Source organism: Aegilops tauschii, chromosome 2 (assembly GCF_002575655.3).
Source record: "Aegilops tauschii subsp. strangulata cultivar AL8/78 chromosome 2, Aet v6.0, whole genome shotgun sequence".
Lineage (NCBI taxonomy): Eukaryota > Viridiplantae > Streptophyta > Magnoliopsida > Poales > Poaceae > Aegilops > Aegilops tauschii.
The window spans coordinates 8269183-8289131 of record NC_053036.3 but is presented as its reverse complement, the minus strand read 5'-3'; the positions used below and the strand labels follow the sequence as shown (position 1 = coordinate 8289131).

At 50.5% G+C, this 19949-nt stretch overlaps 2 protein-coding genes and 1 pseudogene across 2 annotated transcripts; 2 read left to right on the top strand and 1 right to left on the bottom strand.

The window, feature by feature from the left end:
• Positions 1 to 1602: 1602 nt before the first annotated feature.
• Positions 1603 to 5349, bottom strand: LOC141041476 (uncharacterized). Its single transcript, XM_073507681.1, has one exon. The coding sequence runs from the start codon at positions 4833 to 4835 to the stop codon at positions 3969 to 3971; it is 867 nt and encodes a 288-aa protein (XP_073363782.1). The 5' UTR covers positions 4836 to 5349; the 3' UTR covers positions 1603 to 3968.
• A 9246-nt stretch (positions 5350 to 14595) lies between these two features.
• LOC109749170 (cytosolic sulfotransferase 15-like) lies at positions 14596 to 15885 on the top strand (annotated as a pseudogene).
• Positions 15886 to 17735: 1850 nt separating this feature from the next.
• Positions 17736 to 19942, top strand: LOC109749169 (indole-2-monooxygenase; the record flags this gene model as incomplete). Its single annotated transcript, XM_020308150.4, is given in 4 exon segments — positions 17736 to 17811; positions 17814 to 18223; positions 18928 to 19356; positions 19448 to 19942. Coding segments are annotated over 4 exon segments (1395 nt in total), but the record flags the coding sequence as incomplete, so codon positions are not given.
• Positions 19943 to 19949: the final 7 nt, after the last annotated feature.

Here is a 19949-nt window from a genome sequence, read left to right as displayed (position 1 = left end):
TTGGGTGAAGACCCTATCTCGGCCTTGTGCCATGACAAGGGATGGCCGCGGCTGTGGCCATCGTGACCTTTCTGGAGGCGTCGCTGCTTTGCCGTGGCACCCCTCCTGGGCCATCGCGGCCTCTATAAGGAAGCCCCTAATCTAATTTGATCGAACGATGGCGACACTTTACTATGTCGTTATCCCTCTTGGGAGCTTTATCTCGGAGCTCAACATCGACAAGCGGGACGGTGATTTACGGCAGTTGTGGCGTCTAGGCTTCTGTGGCAATGATGATGGTGGAAGCGATGTCGGCGACGCGACAATGGTTGCGGTAGTTGACTCTTCTCTGGCGTGTCTGCGTTGTTACCTTGGTTTATTTGTTGCTGTGGAGTCGGAGCTAGGGCCGTGGGGCCCTGTGGTATATGATGACTAGCTGCCGGTGGCCCGTTCGGTAATCTCCAGTGGCGCCAGCCATGCCCCGTTTTGTTTTTCAGAGTTCTCCGTTAGAATCGGAGTTGCGCTGTATGGCCGCAAGTCAAGATGGCAATGGGGCCCCGAAACCAGCATCCCCGCGGGTTTTTACCCTATTAGGGGACGGGGATGGGCGTCTTTTCATCCCCGCGGGGCTGCTGTTGGGCACATTATACAACCCGACACGTTTCGTGGGTTTGCACCCGTTTTGGTAGTCCCCGAACCCGAAACCCGGCAAACCCGGCAAAATACTTTTTTTTTACCAAGCACTGATCCGGTGCGGCCCACCCCAAAGCTACCGAGCTTGAGCGACCAAGCCCCCAACCCCAGCATCGAAGGCCAAACCAACCCCTCGATGGGTGGCCAGTATCGCTTGCTCCTTCCCCCATCGCTCGAGCCCTCATCTCTCTCTCTCTCTCTCTCTCTCTCTCTCCCACAGCTGTTGAAATATGCTCGTTTTGTTGTATCATATTGTGCTGAAAAATGCTCCTTGTAGCTGTTGTTATTGCTCTTTTTGCTCAAATTATGCTGCTGAAATACACCCTATAGCTGTTGAACCATCTACTATTGTGTTGTGTTAAAATTTGCTCAAGTTATGCTGCTGAAATATGCTCATTTTGTTGTCAAAATATTATTCTTTGTTGGTTCTATGTTTCCTTATATATGTCGATTTCCCCGTGGGTTCCCCGTGGTTTAGAAAACCCGATGGGTTCAGGGGACGGGCGAAAAACTAGCCCCGCGCACGGTTACGGGGACGGGGACGGGTTTATGATTTTCTCGTGGGGATGGGTTTGGGAAGGCAAAACCCGATGGGTTTCATCCCCGTTGCCATCTTGAGCCGCAAGTGGTTGAATTTTGGCACAGATCTTCATGTAGCTTCACGTGTTTGCTACAGCGTGGGTTGAGCCAACGATCGCTTACGGCGAAGTCAGAGTCGTTTGCTCAGAGCGTAGAGATGGTGATGACGCCTCTAGGGGAGGAGTGATGACGATGGGGCTTGCGTGCTGTCTCGCAGAACCCTCTTTGGAATGGTGTTCGTGGCGTTTCTTATGTGTGCCACTTAGCGGTTGTGATGGTTTTCGCCCGGTTCTCCATAATTAATTAGGCAATCTGGTTTTCGCTCGGTTTTTCTGAATTAAGTGAGAAACTTTTTCTTCTTAATGAATGCAAGATAACTGTCATTTCAAAGAAACAAATGATATTGATGTGCTTTGTTAGTGGTTCTCTGACATCGTGTTTCACTCTAATCCTCACATAATCTTCTCTAGAATTCCCTGAAAGACTGAACTCCCAAGATCTCAGCAGCCTTGCGAATCAATTTTTCTACAATATCCTTACCGCAGTACCCATCGGGAAGTTTGTGTATTGCAACCAAATAGGCATATATGAACAAACTGAACATCATCCGCCCTGCTGAATCCATTGTACGGGTGAAGTAGTACATCCCAAAATCTGAATAGCCATGCCCTTGAACATGAGCAGCTCCCAATCACCAAGGCATGAAGCCTGCACAACGAACCGGCCGAAATCTCACCGGTTGTACCGGGTATGTCCCTAAGGAACACCGACTGGCTGAAGGTTTTGTCAGTGTACACCCGAGCAAGGCCGGGGGTGAACCTCCTTTTCTAAAAAGAGAAGTATGCACCCGAGCAAGAGCCATCCAGTGTATGTGGTCGTTAGTCTCTGGAATTTCCTCTTCGATCACCAGATCATCGAACACCTCATCTTTCAGGTCAAGCTGCCCAAAAAAGTCATCTAGGTCATCTGTTTTGCCACCTGAGCAGTGGCGGAGCTACAGCAAGGCTGAATGGGCCGTGGCCCGCCCTGCCCATGCAATTTTTCTGTAGTGTATACCTACTTTTAGGCCATGAAACACAATCCTAGTAGTCCTTTCCTACAGTCGGCCTGCCCAGCTTTCTGGGCCAAGCTCCGCCACTGCACCTGAGACCCGCCACTCGTTGCCGAGCGTGCATCCGTAGGGGCCGCCATCGTTGTTTCCGTCTCGCAAAAGCCTTGCAGATTGTCGGAGAGAAGGTAGGACTCGGCGGTGTTCAAGATCGCCGAGAGGAGACAAAACCCTAGCCACCGCGTAGGGGAGTTTTTTCGCCGCCCAGACTCCTGTTGGGACAAACTAGTTCAACCTAGGATTACAAGTGGAGATACAACTAGAACTGCTGAGACTAAAGCAGTCAGTGTACCGTGTACGTAGTGGCTAGGTTGCTGGGGCTCTTAGAATGCCTGATAGCAATGATTGATAGGTCTTGGACGCCTCAATGATTGATAGCACTAATTCGATGCCTAATAATGATGGAGCCTTAGTTTGTTGAAATGGACGAGGTGAGATGTGACATCTTGTCTTATGATAGGTCTTCCACGCCAGAATGACTTGTAGCAATAATTCATGATTCAGATAATATATCTCTAAGTAATCCTGGAGTATAATTAATCTGGTTTATTGTTACGAACGACCAAACTGTCTTGCTACTACTTATTGTCTTACCATTGAAAATAAGCTATAATTAATCTGGGTTCCTCCTGTCTGTAGGGATGAAGTATGTACGGTTGGTACACTAGAATAACATGCACGAAGAGAGCGTGCTCAGCTATCTCTAACTTTTGTCACACGAGGACGGAGGAAGCTTCATAGTAGCATAAGAGAGTATTACCCCTTGCAGCCGTGACATTGTGTGGGAGGCTACAGAAAGAAGCCATGAGCGCTGCTCCGACCGACGCCGTGGCCGGGGCAGAAATCGATGAGACCACCTCTTGAGCTCAGGCTAACATGTCTGAGATCATGGTGTCGCTCCCGTGGTGCCCGGTGTACCTTACTCGCCAGTACCGCGGCTTCTGGATCCACGCCGCTCAGGCATCCTTTGAGCCGAGGTCAATGGACGTCTTCCTCGCAAGCTGCCCCAAGTCCGGCACCACCTGGCTGAAGGCACTCGCCTTCTCAATGTTGTTGTCGTGGCTATGCCCTAGCTCTCCCTCTACCCTAGCGCGCGCTCTCTCTGTCACCTCGCCTTACACCAAACCGAAGCAAGAAAGAAGAAGACACAAAGAAAAGGGGGACACGGTGGAGTTCCGGCGCACGAACGCCTTTGTTTTTCCCTCGAGCACGAACTCGAGCTCACTCCACACCATTACAACGATCGCCGTGGCGACTCTTATACCTGGACAACGCCGGGCCACGACCCGCACGTACCTGCCCACTACGCCACCCGGTCTGGCCCGCTCGACGCGCACGCACGACGCGCTCCCGCGCACTCCCCGCGCCAAGCCCTCAACAGACCGGCGTGCACACCGCGTCCCCCGGATCGCCAACGGTATGCCGCGCACACGCCCGTGTGGTGTTCACCTGCGTGGACACACCCACGCACCACACGCACACCTACACGCACGCCAACCCCGTGGACCCGGTGCACCCGACGCGTCCGGCTCGCGCCCATACACACGCCAGTCGAGCCCAGTGCACCGCCGCGGCTTATTCACCCAACACTCGCGCCCTAAGCCGCGGCTCAGAGCAGCCCGGCGTCCTCGACGTCGTCCACGAGCAGGGCTCGCTCCGCCGCCGGCGCCTTCTTGAGCTGCGGGCACTCGCGCTTGAAATGCCCCCGTTCGCCGCACTTGTAGCAGCGACTGCGCCGGTTCCCGCCGAAGCCCGACACCTCGCTGCGCACGTCGTCGTCGTCGTCTCCGCGTGCACCGCCCCGACGCCGCTCGCGCGCACGCCACTGTGCTGCGGTGTACAGCAGCTGCCCGTCCGCGCCCTCGCCGCCTGCCTGATCGCGTCGCCGCAGCCGCTCGTCAAATGCCTTCAGCCGCCCCAGTGCGTCCTCGAACAGCATCGTGCCGACGTCGCAGAACTGCTCGATCCCTGCCACCGCCGCGTACAGACGGTTCGGCACCGAGTCGAGCAGCTTCTTGACAAGCGCCGCGTCCTCCAGGGTCGAGCCCAGCGCCGCGTAGCACGCCGCCATGCCACCAAGCCTCCCGGCGAACGCGTCCAGGGACTCTGACTCCGCCATGCGCAGGAGCTCAAATTCCCCCCGGAGCGTGCCGAGCCGCGCCGCGCGCACGCGGTCCGCGCCCACAAACCTGGCCTTCAAACTCGCCCACACCTCGGCCGCCGTCTTCTTCGACGCCACCTGCAGCAGCAGGTCCTCGGCGAGTGCACCGAGCAAGTAGGCGCGCGCGGGCTTGTCCTTCTTCGCGATGACTGGCGCCGCCGCGTCCTCCCGCACCACCACCGCCTCCCACAGCCCGGCCGCATCAAGGTTCGCCTCCACCTTGATCGACCATGCCGTGTAGTTGTCGCCGGTGAGCAGTGGCACCGACTGCGGCGGCGACCCGCCTGTTCCGCCAGCGTACGGGACGATTGACATCGCCGGCGCGCCCTGACCAGAACGTGGCTCTGATGCCAACTGTTGTTGCCGTGGATATGCCCTAGCTCTCCCTCTACCCTAGCTCTCTCTCTGTCACCTCGCCTTAGACCAAACCGAAGCAAGGAAGAAGAAGACCCAAAGAAAAGGGGGACACGGTGGAGTTCCGGCGCACGAACGCCTTTGTTTTTCCCTCGAGCACGAACTCGAGCTCACTCCACACCATTACAACGATCGCCGCGGCGACTCTTATACCTGGACAACGCCGGGCCACGACCCGCACGTACCTGCCCACTACGCCACCCGGTCCGGCCCGCCCGACGCGCACGCACGACGCGCTCCTGCGCGCTCCCCACGCCAAGCCCTCAACAGACCGGCATGCACACCGCGTCCCCCGGATCGCCAACGGCTATGCCGCGCACACGCCCGTGCGGTGTTCACCTGCGTGGACACACCCATGCACCACACGCACACCTACACGCACGCCAACCCCGCGGACCCGGTGCACCCGACGCGTCCGGCTCGCGCCCATACACGCGCCAGTCGAGCCCAGTGCACCGCCGCGACTTATTCACCCAACACTCAACACTCTACCACGCCACGCACTCGCCGTCTGACTCCGACCACCCGATCCGCCATCGCAACCCGCACGACTGCGTCGCCTTCCTCGAGACCAGGTCCCTACCCGAGACCATGGCGCTCCCTTCTCCCCGGCTGCTTGCAACCCACTTGCCCTACTCCCTGCTGCCCAGACGCTTAACGGAATATGGTCCGTGTTGGGGCTGGACAGCAACAATGCGCTGCACAAATTCACCGACACGGCAAATATGCACACTACATAGCCCCCTCCACTTGTGATGAACTTTGAGGACAGCTTCAACCAACAAGTAAGCAGCGGAATAACACAAACAACATGCACATGTGACACAGAATTTAACGTGGAAAAACCTTCTCAACTTGAGGAGTAAAAAACCATGGCTGTGGACCGACCGGTCCACGTAACTTCACTATGAGAATGATGAGTACAAAGTATTCTCTAGAACCTTCAAAGAGATTTACAACACACTCTCATTGCCAACCGGCAACAGCAACAACAGCCACAAGAGGCAAGATTTCAGCAAAGCAGAGTTTACACGACTTCTGTACCCTTCAGTGTTTTGCAAACTGCCCTTAAACCGCTCAACCAAACAACACCAAATTTGGCATACATGTAGACACATGAGTTCTTGACATCCCCTCCAAATTTCATCTCAATCGGACATCATTTGCCTACCCAAATTGTTCGTCTCCCAAAACTACTCTGTTCTGAAACTGCAGCAGTCAGAGCTGACAAAACCACTCTCAAATCTGATGCTCCACTGACCCAATCCTCAAACCAGCTAACCAGATCGAATTACTCAAAGTAAGAAACGAGCTCACCAATTTTCGGGTCGATCCAAGCACGTTTGAGCCTCCAATCACCAGCTTGAACACTGTCTAGTCAGATGCAGCAAATCTGGACAGAACCTCTGCTTCTTCTTCTTCCTCTCTCTCAGGTTGTGTTTTCTCTTGTGTGCTCTCTCTCTCTCACTCTCACGAATGGTAGCCACCACCAGCAGGGGTGGGGTGGCTAGGGTTTTCTCCTTGCTTCACTTCCCTTGGAAGCACTCTCAACCGTTGGATGCAGCGAGGATCAACGGCTGACATGTGTTGGACTTATTTGTGCTGCCAACACACCTCCATGTGGAGGGACTTAGCCCAACAAACTCCCCCTCCCGACATCATGGAGGGTCTCACTGCCTTCCGGCAGCCATGCCAGTGAGCCGGCGGCATACTTCAAGTTTCTTCCTTGTTACCACTTTAGTCAACATATCAGCCCCATTGTCATCGGTGTGAACCTTCTCAAGTTGCATTTTCTTGGAATACAACACATCTTGAATCCAATAATAACGGACCTCTATATGCTTAGACCTTGAATGAAAGCTTGCATTCTTACTTAAGTGGATAGCACTTTGGTTGTCACAAAACAACACATATTTGTCTTGCTTAAAACCAAGCTCACAAGTCAACCGTTTCAGCCACAATAGCTCTTTGCTCGCCTCTGTTACTATAATGAATTCCGCTTCTGTTGTATTCAGTGCCACACACTTTTGCAGCCTGCTTTGCCATGACACCGCTCCCCCTGCATAGGTAACCAAGTAACCTGAAGTAGACTTCCTTCTGTCAACATCTCCAGCCATGTTAGAATTTGAAAAAGCAATCAGCTTGGCCTCACCATCACCGAAGCAAAGTTTCAGATTTGTGCTGCCCCGAAGATATCTCAAAATCCACTTCACGGCTTCCCAATGAGGTCTTCCTGGATTGGACATAAATCTGCTCACAGTACTAACCGCATGAGCAATGTCAGGCCTTGTACACACCATAGCACACATCAAACTCCCAACCGCTGAAGCATAAGGAACATGATGCGTTTCCTTTTTCTGCTCATCAGTGGCAGGACATTGCTTTCTGCTCAACTTGAAATGGGCTGCTAATGGACAACTCACAACTTTAGCATTTTCCATCCTGAACTTCTGAAGTACCTTCTCAATATACTTCTCTTGAGACAAGTACAACTTGTTGCAATTTATGTCTTGCTCAATTCTCATTCCGAGAATGTTCTTTGCTGGACCTTAGCTTTTCATAGCAAAACATTTGATCAACTCCTTCTTCAACTTAGCAATCCTAGAGACATTCTTGCCAACAATTAGGATATCATCAACATAGAGCAATAATATGATGAAATCATCACCTAAGAACCTCTGAATAAACACATAATGGTCTGAGCTACACTTCTTGTAGCCTTGCTCCCCCATGACAGTTTCAAACTTCATGTACCATTGTCTTGGCACTTGTTTCAGGCCATAGAGACTTTTCTTCAGCTTGCACACATAGTCTTCTTTGCCTTTCACAAGAAACCCCTCAGGTTGCTCCATGTATATTTCTTCCTCCAACTCACCATGAAGGAATGCAGTCTTCACATCCATTTGCCCAACCTCCAAGTTGAGACTTGCTGCCATGCCAAGGGTTACTCTTATGGATGTCATCTTCACAACCGGAGAAAAGATCTCATCATAGTCAATGCCTTTTCTCTGGCCGTATCCTTTTACAACTAGCCTGGCCTTGTACCTTGGATGTGATGTGTGCTCTTCTTGCTTGATTCTGTAGACCCACTTGTTCTTCAAAATTTTCTTGCCCTTGGGCAACTTCACCAACTCATAAGTATGATTCTTATGCAAGGAATCCATCTCTTCTTGCATAGCATTTTCCACTCCTTCTTGTGCTTACCTTCCATTGCATCTGCAAAGCATTCAGGTTCTGAACCGTCCGATAATAACACCACGTATTGATCTGGGGGATACCTGCTGGAAGGAATTCAACCCCTGTTTGATCTTCTGAGTGGAGCAGCTGGTGGACTTTCTGGTGCTGGTGCTTCCTGCTGATCCGGATCATCAACTTCAGCATCATACTCTTGCTGCTGCTGTTGGGGAGTATCTTCTTCACCTGCACCACCATGTACATCATCTTGTACATCTTCTGCATCTGCTTCAACTTGCGCAGGAGCTGGAGCTGCCAGAACTGGGTCAGAATCAATCATGTCTTGCTGCTGCTGAGGAGGAACCTGCCCCTTTGTCTTCACAATATCCTCAATTGTTTGGTCTTCAACAAACACAACATCACAGCTTCTCACAACTTTCCTTGCTATAGGGTTAAACAGCTTGTAGCCAAACTCATCACCACCATAACCAAGAAAGATACACTGTCGTGTCTTCGAATCAAGCTTTGACCTTTCATCTTGAGGAATATGAACAAAGGCCTTGCACCCAAAAACCTTCAGGTGGTCATATGAGACGTCCTTGTCACACCAGACCATGTTAGGAACATCTCCCTGCAAAGGATAACTTGGTGAGAGATTAATAATATAAACTGCAGTCATCAAAGCCTCACCCCAAAAGTGTTTACGTAGCTTTGCACTTGACAACAAGCATCTAACTCTCTCCACAATTGTCATGTTCATCCTCTCAGCAAGACCATTCAGCTGTGGTGTCTTCGAGGGAGTAAATTGATGCCTAATACCTTGCTGCTTGCAATATGCATCAAACGGCCCAATATACTCTCATCCATTATCAGTGCGAATGCACTTGATCTTCTTCTTAGTTTCTCTCTCAACCGAGGCTTGGAATTGCTTGAATACACCTAGTACTTGATCTTTGGTCCTCAAAGTGAAGGCCCAAACTTTCCTGGAGAAGTCATTAATAAAAGTCACATAGTACTTAGCACCACCAAGAGATCTTACCGACATTTTGCAAACATCGGAATGTATCAAGTCCAGCTTCTCAGGCTTCTTGTGAGGAGGTAGAGTCTTGAAGGCAACTCTGTGTTGCTTCCCTGCTAGACAATCTGAACATTTCTTGATGTGAACTCCTTTCACACCCTTCAACAATTTTTTCTTCACTAGCACTGTCATCCCCTTCTCACTCATGTGCCCAAGTCTCTTGTGCCATAGAGCACAATGATCATCCTTCTCTAGTGCATTGACAGAAGCACTAAAGTGCTTAGCATGAACATGATACAACACTGAGACCATTTTACCTCTTGCAGCAATCATGTTGCCTTTGGTGAGCTTGTACTGCCCTTTTCCAAAAATGCTCAAGAAATCATCTCCATCAAGCAAACCAACCGAGATAATATTGAGACGAAGTGCCTCAACATGCCTCACAGATTTGAAGACTAACCTTGTACCATTTGCGGTTTCCAAATGCACATCTCCTTTTCCAATGATGGCTGCTCTATCATTGTTCCCCATCTTCACAACACCAAAATCACCTGATATATAGTTAGTGAAGAACTCTCTGCGAGATGTAGCATGAATGATAGCACCGCTGTCCGGTATCCAAATCATCTCGTCACCATCCACAAGGTTGACTGTTTCATCAGAAACAACAGTGATCCTCTCCTCAACAGTGGAACCAAATCTGCCCTCATTTTCTTCATGCATAACAAGCATGATGTCCTCTTCTACTGCAGTAACTCGGTTGCCCTCTGTGTCACTATCACTGTCAACTTGCTTCTGGTCTTGCTTCTTCTTTTTCTTTTTGTCTTTCTTCCACTTGTCACATTGCCACTTAATGTGGCCCTTCTGATGGCAGTGATGGCACTCATAATCAGCATACTTACTTTTTGATTTGCTCCTACCTCTTTCTGCCCCTTTACCTGGACCTCTGCTCTTGCTTCTCCCCCTGGACTGAGTGACTAGCACCTCTGAATGTGAGAAAGAACTAGCTTCAGCCACCTTTCTGGACTCTTCATTTAGTTCCCTGGTTTTCATACGATTCCAAGTGACAACTCCATTAGGTGCTGAATTGCAAACCGTGACCTTAAAGGTCTCCCAGCTGTCCGGTAATGAGCCTAGTAGCAGCAAAGCTCTCACTTCATCTTCAAATGTTATTCCCATTGAAGAAAGCTGATTTATAATGCCTTGGAATGTATTCACATGATCTGCAATTGTTTGATCATGAACATCTTGTTTGTACCTTCTTTTCGGGCAAACAACTCTTCCAATTTCTGCCATAAGGTGTGTGCATGTGTCTCATCAATGATATGGTTCAAAACATTGTCATCGACCCATTGCTGAATAAACCCACAAGCTTGGCGATGAAGTACCTTCCACTGACCTTCCTCAATGCCCTCCGGCATCTCAGTGGAGAACACTGGCTTCCAGTATTCTTTCACGTACAACAAGTCCTCCATCTTGCCCTTCCATGCTTGATAACTTGTACCATTCAAAGATATCATCCTACTGGTATTTACTTCCATTTTTCACCACAAGAAACTCAGCAATTCGCACAAGCAAACCAAGGCTCTGATACCACTTTGTTGGGCTGGACAGCAACAATGCGCTGCACAAATTCACCGACACGGCAAATATGCACACTACACAGCCCCCTCCACTTGTGATGAACCTTGAGGACAGCTTCAACCAACAAGTAATTAAGCAACGGAATAACACAAACAACATGCACATGTGACACGGGATTTAACGTGGAAAAACCTCCTCAACTTGAGGAGTAAAAAACCACGGCTGTGGACCGACCGGTCCACGCAACTTCACTATGAGAATGATGAGTACAAAGTCTTCTCTAGAACCTCTTGAGAGATTTACAACACACTCTCCATGTTGCCAACCGGCAACAGCAACAACAGCCACAAGAGGCAAGATTTCAGCAAAACAAAGTTTACACAGCTTCTGTACCCTTCAGTGTTTTGCAAACTGCTCTTAAATCGCTCAACCAAACAGCACCAAATTTGGCATACATGTAGACACATGAGTTCTTGACATCCCCTCCAAATTTCAGCTCAATCGGACATCATTTGCCTATCCAAACTGTTCGTCTCCCAAAACTACTCTGTTCTGAAACTGCAGCCGTCAGAGTTGACAAAACCACTCTCAAATCTGATGCTCCACTGACCCAATCCTCAAACCAGCTAACTAGATCGAAGTACTCAAAGTAAGGGACGAGCTCACCAAGTTTGGGGTCGATCCAAGCACGTTTGAGCCTCCAATCACCAGCTTGAACATTGTCTAGTCAGATGCAGCAAATCTGGACAGAACATCTGCTTCTTCTTCTTCCTCTCTCTCAGGTTGTGTTTTCTCTTGTGTGCTCTCTCTCTCTCACTCTCACGAATGGCAGCCACCACCAGCAGGGGTGGGGTGGCTAGGGTTTTCTCCTTGCTTCACTTTCCTTGGAAGCTCTCTCAACCGTTGGATGCAGCGAGGATCAATGGCTGACATGTGTTGGACTTATGGGATGATGTTGGGCTGCCAACACACCTCCATGTGGAGGGACTTAGCCCAACAGTCCGGTCGTCTACGTGTGCAGGGAGCCCAAGGACGCTCTGATCTCCTTCTGGATCTACAGCAACAAGATCGAGGCGGTGTTGTGCCGGGAGTTTGGCCTGGAGTCTCCCTCGCCCATGTTCGAGGAGGCGTTCGAGCTCTTCTGCAAGGGGCAGAGCAGCTCCGAACCGCACTGGCGCCACACCCTGAGTACCGGGAGGAGAGCCGGAAGAGGCCCGGGAAGGTGCTCTTCCTCAAGTACGATATAACACCTTTAATATATCGGATTTGCCTTATTACTAGCTACTCCAACAGACCAACTTACGATATAACACCTTTAATATATTGGCTCTATTATTGCAAGTGAAGATATAACTAATGAGACTAAGCACACTGAGCAGAGAGTGTACTGCCTAAGTTGCTTCGGGTCTTAGAATGACTGATAGATGATTGAGACACCTCCATGATTTTCCTTTCCTTATTTGAAAGACACAATACCACTTCTAGAAACTGAAATACATCTGCGAGCCATCAACCGACAGGAAAATAGGGAAAACCGACAGGAAAAGGTTTTCACATCGGCCGGCCGTTAGGATTAGCCGAACGCCCACAATATGCAAGCACAGTTACCCATAAAAACATCCGCACATAACCCTATCTTTATGAGCATCTTCCAGAGATTATGCAAGCACAGTTACCCATAAGAACATCCGCACATAACCCTATCTTTATGAGCATCTTCCAGAGATTGAGCCGGCATATTATGAGATTGACGAAGTCGCTACATGCGCCTCGTGGTTAATGGACATGTAATACACTCGTACCACAAAGAGAATAGCACCAGAGAAACTGAAATAAATCAAAATATATATACGAGCACTCGTGTCAAAATCTAGCACCTGAACTGCTCGGATAGTTGAGCTAAAAAAACCAACAGTCTAAGTTACGAAAAAGGGTTCACCCCACTTTATATTATAAAACAAACATCACCACAAAACAACTGAGACACCGATACAGACACACGCCACCACCGCACATGACGCACACACCAAGGCAAGATACAAAGATGCCAGGCACCGACACACCACCCCACCGACAACCAAGCAAACTACAAATGTGCGAAGAGGAAAACTTGGTGCCAACAGGGATCTCCACCATGAGGAACCACAACGGAGAGGTGAGGCGGACCACAACGAGGCTAGGACTCCAAAACGGTGCCTCACAGAAGGGTATGACCACAGAAGCCGCCACCACCCGATCCTGAAGATCAAGTTTTCACCCGGAGCAAGACAGACAAAGTGGGAACGCCGCGACGGAGCCTTCATGAAGGATACGACGTCCACGGACGCCGCCACCATCGGCCAGAACAAGGGATGGACAGGTGATAAACCACAGCGTTCACATCCCTCCATCGCACCCTAGCACCGCCAATCACCCGCAACCAAGCCACCCGCATGGCCAAGGCTGCCTGCCCGCACCTGAGACGTAAGTTCCGCCCACGAACGCCACGCCTCCCGCCGCCCGACACTCAGACCTCCTCAAGACCAGCAAAGCGGCCGGCTTTAGTCCAAAGGGACGCCCACGACCGACGAAACCGCAGCCCATGTCCCGCCTTGAACTTCGCCGAAGTTGCCGCCGCACACAAACGGACGGGGAATGGGGCGAAGGTGGAGCGGATGCATCCACGACCGGCACATCCCAGTGCCGGCGACGGGCAGCCCTAGCGACAACGTTGCCCGTCTCTCCCACCAATGACCCCACCGGACACACGTCGTGCCGCCCCGCCGCGGCGGTCGAAGCAACCCCACGTAAGGCCATCAACGCCGACTCGTCCATCGGCCAGGAGACCCAGAAGATCGCCGCCTGCTGCAAAGACTGCTTACCGGGAGGCCCATCCACGCAGCTCGCTAACATACAGCCATCGGAGCTGGCAAGAGATCAGCCGGCACATTCGCCAAGTCCATCGTTGTTGCGCCGCCACCCCTACCAGCCACCGGTCGAGGTAAGAGCGGCCGCCCGCAACCAGGTCGCACCCAACCCGCACCCCTGGCCAGGACGGATTTGAAGCCACTGACGTCGTCCCTCCAGCGTGCACCGCCAGATCCGGCCGAAGAGGTCCGATCCGCACCAGCCGCAGCCGCCGCACCACAAGCGCCCGCCCCGCCGCCGCCGCGCCGCCACGAGGCGCCGCCGCCGCCACCAGGACGCTGCGCCGCCGTGCCGCTGGCCCCAGCCATAAGCCAGCGCCTCCCGGCGAGAGGCTGGCCCGCGCCAGCCAGAGTCCGCGCACGGAAGGGAAGGAGGCCCCGCCGCCGCCCTTGCCGGACGGGCTGTGCCCGGCGACGCGCTGGGCGGCGGCGAGGGAGGAGGCCGAGAGAGGGAGGTAGGAGAGGTGGCGGCTAGGGTTCCCCCCGGTGGCGCCCGCGGGAGCACCACGGGAGGGAGGGAGTTTACATCACTGCCATCACATTATCATCAACAGTCTAAGTTAGGCTTAGTTGTCTCCACCCCTCAATGATTGATAGCGCTAATTCGATTCCTATCACTGGTGCAGCCTTTGTCTTTGCTGATATGGTCTTCCACGCCTGAATGATTGATAGCAATAATTCAATATCCTAGATTAATTATCTTTCTGGGGCATCTTTTGATATACTGTATTTATTAATTTTGTATATGGACTTCAGATAACGCTTATATCTCTAAGTAAACCCGGAATATAATTAATCTGGTTTATTATTACGACCAAACTGTATTACGTACTCTAAGCAATCCTGGAGTATACATGTTACTCTCTTTGTTTAGGTATGAGTAGGTACGGTTGGTAATACAATAACTTGCACGAGGAGAGCGTGGTCTCCTATATATCTATTTTTTGCCACATGTATAAGAGAGTATCTCCCCCTTGAAGCCGTGACACTCCTCCACTCGTCCATCGCCGGCTCGTCCGGTTGCCACCTACAAAAAGAGCCATGAGTGCTGCTCCCACCGGCGCCGTGGCCGGCGAAGAAATCGACGAGACCACCTTTCGGGCTCAGGCTGAGATGTCTGAGATCATGGTGTCGCTGCCGCGCTGCCCGGTGTACCTTACCCGCCAATACCGCGGCTTCTGGATCCGCGAGTTCGTTCTTGAGGGCATGGCCGCCGTTCAGGCGTCCTTCGAGCCGATGCCAACGGACGTCTTCCTCGCCAGCTGCCCCAAGTCCGGCACCACCTGGCTCAAGGCGCTCGCCTTCGCGACGCTCAACCGCGCCACGCACTCGCCGTCCGACTCCGACCACCCGCTCCGCCATCACAACCCGCACGACTGCGTCGCCTTCCTCGAGACCAGGCCCGTACCCGAGACCATGGCGCTCCCTTCACCCCGGCTGCTTGCAACCCACTTGCCCTACTCCCTGCTGCCCAGACGCATAACGGAATGCGGTCGGGTCGTCTACGTCTGCCGGGAGCCCAAGGACGCTATGGTCTCCTTCTGGATCTACAACAACAAGATCGCGGCGGTGCTGCACCGGCAGCTCGGCCTGGAGTCCCCCTCGCCGACGTTCGAGGACGCGTTCGAGCTCTTCTGTAGGGGGCAGAGCAGCTCCGGACCGCACTGGCGCCACGCCCTAGAGTACTGGGAGGAGAGCCAGAGGAGGCCCGGGAAGGTGCTCTTCCTCAAGTACGAGGACATGCTGCAAGACCTAATCGGGAACGCGATGAATCGTTCATGGGTGCCCATTTTCAGGCGCCGAGGAGGAGGCTGGGGTGGTGCAGGAGATCGTGCAGCTCTGCAGCTTCAAGGAACTCAAGAGCTCTGAGGTGAACAAGAATGGCAGGAGCAGCGCCATGATGGGCGTCAAGAACGACGTGTACTTTAGGAAGGGAGCCGTCGGCGACTGGAAAAACTACATGACGCCGGAGATGGCGGCGCAGCTGGACAAGATCGTCGAGGAGGCGCTTCAAGGTTCAGGCCTGACCTTTGGCATCTCCATGTAGAAGGGAAGGACACTCGTGCAGAGGGATGGGGAGCGAATTGTTGCTATGAAGCATGAATTTTCGTATTTGACAAACCAAAAGAAAATAAGGTCTTATGAATATTGAAACTCACAAGTGATATTTATTTATTTACGAATCACAAGTGATATGCTTTAAGGTCATTAGTTTTCGACCCTATGAAAGTGACATGTATTAAAATAATAAATTTACTTGCTTAATCTAGTGACGAAATGGAAGTTGTTGGTTGTATGAATCCAAAAAAAATCGTATGGCACCCCTCCAGTTTTTTGTTTTTCAGATTTGATAATTCTCATCTAGAGAAGATTTAGCTATGTCTCATCTAAGTTTTCCACCACACAAACTAATTCGCTAAAAATTTCGTGCTAGCACTTGATCCCACATTGCTAGTCGTTGTGTCACGAGTTGCTATGTCCCCTGGTTGGCCCGTTTTGGGTCGCACATCTATTATCGGCCCCTTTCGTATTGCGCATGTGTTATCGGCCCATTTCCGCGAAGCGTGCTAGGGGCCATTTTTCTCTTATGTTGTATTTCTGGTCTGCATTTTAGAAGCAAGAGTCAAGCCATAAAGGAGGGTGTTGTCGCTGCTCACTTTCCTCTCTAAGGGCATGGCCAATGTCCAGCTTGGACAGCTGCCCCATGGTTCCACATCAGATGCATGCTGCCATGGAGGAGATTGGTGAAAAAGACTATGCCTTGCAGAGGCCGGTGTAGCCTGCAGAGGAGCTAGCTTCTTCAGCCAAAAAGTGTGGTCCTCCAATATACTCCCTCCGTTCCAAAATAGATGACTCAACTTTGTACTAACTTTAGTACAAAGTCGGGTCATCTATTTTGGAACGAAGGGAGTAGAAAGGTAAGAGAGAGTGTGCTCTGTGCGAAAACACGCAGCTACATGCAAGTAAAGTTGGTGAAGATGGAGTCATGTAGGACCCAATAAATGTGTGAAATAACCTCACCATGCGTTCGGTGATTTTTTTCCAATGCATGTAGCTCTAGAATTTTTTATCTAGTTAAACTCATGGGGCAGTAACATGGTAACTTTTTTTTTGTTATAGTACATCCAATACTAGTATGTGGATTTCCGCAAAAAATAATTACTAGTATGTGGATGGGAGGCAGAGCTATTTTTGTGTTTTCCCCATTTGTTTCTGTTAGAGCCCCCCCCCCCCCCCCCCCCCCCTTTTGTCTTCCAGTACAGGGCGACGCGAGCATATCCTGACCTTTTTTTTGTTATAGTACATCCAATACTAGTGTGTGGATGGGAGGCAGAGCTATTTTTGTGTTTTTCCCATTTGTTTCTGTTAGAGCGGAACCCCCCCCCCCCCCCCCCCCTTTCTTTGTGTGTGTGTTTGTTGCTGAAAAAATTAAAATAAATGATGTAGAGGGCTTGCATTTGCTTGATAATGTGAAGGATATGCATGTGATGGAAAATGAAAAATAAAAGGTTTGCATGATCTTGATGATGTGGACATCTTGCAGGTTCATTTAATTTTGTACGTTGCATTCCCTCATATCCAAAACTCTCTCTCTCTCTCTCTCTCTCTCTCAGCTTCCAAAGATTCATGTCAGTAAAATCAAGTGCCTTGGTTTCATGGGATCAGGAAGTCAGGACATTCTAATCCAGTGTTTTTATTATTCATATGCAAGCGATTTGATAGCAGATTATTGTTGAGTCAAGACAAAAAAGTCCCATCAACTGTACCAAAAAAATGGGTTGCGTTGCTGATATGGTTCGTGTTTTCACAGATCTTTTTGAAGAGTAAGATCTTTCTGAAGAGTAAGAAAATAATTGGTACAGCACGTAGCTAGAGTCCAAGACTGCCTTGTCTGTTTTTTGGGGAATGAAAGCTACGTTGTCGGATCTCAGATCCAGAATGCGTTGAGAGTGACCCGTGACTGACAATATTGTACACACAGGAACTATTTGCTCCAGGAACAGACCCCGTGACGAATTTTTGTATTTTCACTTCCCCTTGTTAGCTTATAAGCAACAGATCGAGCTTTGCAATGACAAACTAAGGCTGGTTCACAAAACATTTCGCCGGCAGAGCTCCACAAACTCATTTACCATGGCATGGTTTCTATTGCTCTTCCCTCTCTCCCTCTTGTTTGTGCATTACTGGTTCACTGGAAGACAGGAAAAAAGCAGCAGCAGCAGCAGCGAGAAGACCGCCTCCCGCTCCCGCCTTCACCGCCGTCACTGCCCTTCATCGGCCACCTGCACCTCATCGGCGCCCTCCCGCATGTCTCCCTCCGTGGCCTTGCCAGGAGGCATGGCCCTGACGTGATGCTCCTCCGCCTCGGCGTCGTGCCGACATTCGTCGTGTCGTCACCGCGTGCAGCAGAGGCGGTGCTGCGCACGCACGACCACGTCATGGCGTCACGTCCCCGCTCACTGGTCAACGACATCATCATGTACGGTGCGTCCGACGTCGCCTTCGCGCCATATGGCGAGTATTGGCGGCAGGCAAGGAAGCTCGCCACCACCCACATGTTGAGCGCTAAAAAGGTGCGGTCTTTCCGCGGCACCATCATGGACGAGGTAATTCTTGTAGTCTTTCCGCGTTTGACAGAAATCATGTAAAATTTAGCCCCACAAATGCCTGGCCTAAAAATGGCAAGCCCATCCAGGCCGAGAAAATGGTTTATTTTTTGCATGACCTTTTTAAAATAGTCATTTCAGAATAAAATGCGGGGACGTGATCCGGTCTTATGACAGTCATCATTCAAGTCATAGCAATAGTCACCATGCATGGATGACAACCTTGAAGCATTTGAAGCAGCCACTTAACATCACTAGGAGCATAGTTTAACTTACACAACTCCAGTGGCGGAGCTACCAATAAAATGTTGGGCAGGCCGGGCAGTACAAAGAGTACGTGCTACCAAATTAAAACTCAGTGCATTATTGTGGGCTGGACTTCATTTAAAACCTTTTTCACTCAAGCCCAGGGCGGGCCATGGCCCTTTCAGCCTTGCCTAAGCTCCGCCGGTGCGCAACTCACTCCTGCAGCCGTAGTTTAAAAGTCTGAACCACTGAGTGAACTGATTGACCCACAGGTTCACGGGTTCGCTGGTTGGACCGCTAATAAAAGCCGTCATATTAAATTCACATTTGAAAATAATTTGGAACAAAATTTTACCTCAGATCATGCGGGGGCAAATAATATAGATTTTTAATTTGCCCTCAGCTAACAGTTTCATAAATGTTAGCTTCTCTCATGTTTTAAGATGCATGACATCTAGGTGAGCATAGTGACGGCCAAGATCAGCGATGCTGCCGCAGTAGGTGGTACTTTGAACATGAGCGAGCTGCTCAGGTCATTCGCGTATGACATGGCGTGTCGTATCGTGTCGGGGGAGTCCTTCTTGAAAGAAAGACGGAGCAAGCTGTGCCAGGACCTTTCCCATGATACTTCACGGCTGCTAGGAGGGTTCAACGTGGAGGAGTACTTCCCAATATTGACTAGGGTAGGATTGCTTAAAAAGGCAGTTTGTGCAAAGGCTGAGAGAGTGAGGCATAGATGGGCCGATTTGCTGGAAGAGCTGATCAATGATCATTTGAGCAAGGGCAAGTCAACATTTGATCATAAGGGTGGCGACTTCTTAGATATCCTATTGTCTGCTCAGGAGGAGTATGGTCTCACAAGAGATCACATTAAAGCTCTATTAACGGTAAGTAGAAATAATAGCTTCCAAATCATATATTGATCTTTATATATATATATCTTACATAGTATCCTAATTAATTCATTGATATCCACAGGATGTATTTTTTGGTTTAACAAACACATCATCTAACACCCTCGAATTCACCTTGGCCGAGCTCATGAGGAGGCCATGCCTGATGAGGAAGCTACAAGACGAGGTGAGGAGTATCGTACCCCTAGGACAAGAAACTGTCAGTGAAACCGACATCGACAAGATGATGTACATAAGAGCAGTGATAAAGGAGTCACTCCGGTTGTATCCTGTTGCACCTTTCCTTCCGCTACACCTTGCCATGGGAGACTGTAACATCGCTGGGTACATGGTTCCTGCTGGAACGCACATCCTCGTCAATGTATGGGCCATTGGTAGGAACTCCAACTCCTGGGAGGACGCAGAAGAATACATACCGGAAAGATTTATAGACGAAGGCAGTGCTGTGCATGTCAACTTCAAGGGGAATGATTTCCAGTTCTTGCCGTTCGGGGCAGGAAGAAGGATGTGCCCTGGTATAAACCTCGGAATCACCAATATCGAGCTTATGTTGGCTAATCAAAATG